Raw genomic sequence first — 1,309 nt, 5'->3', positions numbered from 1 at the left:
ATCCTTGATAACCCATAACATGTTCTTGAATTTCACTGGTTGGCCAAGGTAGGGTCCATTATTTTCCATCACAAAGTCATGGTGAACGAGTTTCTCTTCCTTATCTCCATTATCTTCCTTCAGCCTTGGAAAGCAACAACAGTGATTCGTCTTTACCGTCTTGGCAGCTTTATCAGATAGACTAGTCATTGATAAAACTTCGTCTTTAGCTTTAGGACTAGTATTTGTTATTGTATTGGTTGCCCAGCTTCAAAAACATTGAAAGTCACCTCTTCATCTTGGTCTTTCAACGTTATAACTCCATCATCCACATGAATGACAACCTTAGTTGTCTTCATGAATGACCTTCCAAGGATGAGCGATATCTCTATATTTTCCTCCATCTCCATCACTACAAAGTCCACCAGAAATTTGAGTTTATCAATTTTCACCACCACGTCTTCTACCACACCATAAGGATGCTTAATGGACCTGTCTGCCATTTGCAAGATTGCTTTTGTAGGTTTGACCTCCAGACCACCAATCTTCTTAAGCATAAATAAGGGCATTAGATTGATACTAGCTCCTAAGTCAACTAGAGTCTTCCCTATATCATGATTCCCAATGGTGCAAGGGATGGTGAAACTCCCCGGATATTTGAATTTGGGAGGTAGCGTCTTCTACAATATGGCACTGAAATTACCATGCACTTCAATTGTTTCCTCATCTAGATATTTCTTCTTTTTGAGGAATTGCTTTATGTGCTTCGCATAAGTAGGGATTTGCTGCAATGCTTCGGTCAAGGGCATAGTAATCTCCAATTGCTTGAAGATCTCCATGAAACGCCCATATTGCTTCTCTTTTTCATTCTGTGAAAAGCTCTTTGGATAAGGAAGAGGCTTCTCAAATATTTTTTTCTTTTTCTCTCTCCTTTTCTTTTCTCTTCTTTTCTTTTCTCTCATCTTCTTCTTCTTTCTTTTTCTCTCCCTCATCTTTCTCCTTTTCTTTCCTCTAACCCTCACCTCTTCTTTCTTCATTCTCTTCTTCTTTTTTACTCAACTCAACTTTCTCTTTTTTCTCATCTTTTCTCTCATATAAAATCTTGCCACTTCTAGTCATAATGGCATTGCACTCCTCCTTAGGGTTAACTTCAGTATTAGTCCCAAAACTCCGGTCAGGCATCTCCTCCAACTTCTTATCCAATTGGCCAACCTATATGATGGAAGCAGCTCCATGACACGTAGAAGGATGCTTCAAGACGCAGAGAATGACAGTGGATGAAAGATGACAGAGGATGTCTGAATGCACTCAAGGTGTTTGTGAAATTGTC

The 1,309-nt window shown here is 39.3% G+C and overlaps 1 protein-coding gene across 1 annotated transcript; it reads right to left on the bottom strand.

Annotated features, from left to right (window-relative positions):
- Positions 1 to 227: 227 nt before the first annotated feature.
- LOC108339245 (uncharacterized) lies at positions 228 to 818 on the bottom strand. The gene is made up of 2 exons (XM_017576387.2): positions 683 to 818; positions 228 to 586 (listed from the first exon to the last, which is right to left on the bottom strand). The coding sequence occupies exons 1-2, from the start codon at positions 816 to 818 to the stop codon at positions 228 to 230; spliced, it is 495 nt and encodes a 164-aa protein (XP_017431876.2).
- Between the last annotated feature and the right edge of the window lie 491 nt (positions 819 to 1,309).

Source organism: Vigna angularis, chromosome 5, assembly GCF_016808095.1.
Source record: "Vigna angularis cultivar LongXiaoDou No.4 chromosome 5, ASM1680809v1, whole genome shotgun sequence".
Taxonomy (NCBI): Eukaryota; Viridiplantae; Streptophyta; class Magnoliopsida; order Fabales; family Fabaceae; genus Vigna; species Vigna angularis.
The sequence above is the reverse complement of the archived record's forward strand: the minus strand, read 5'-3'. Positions and strand labels throughout refer to the sequence as shown.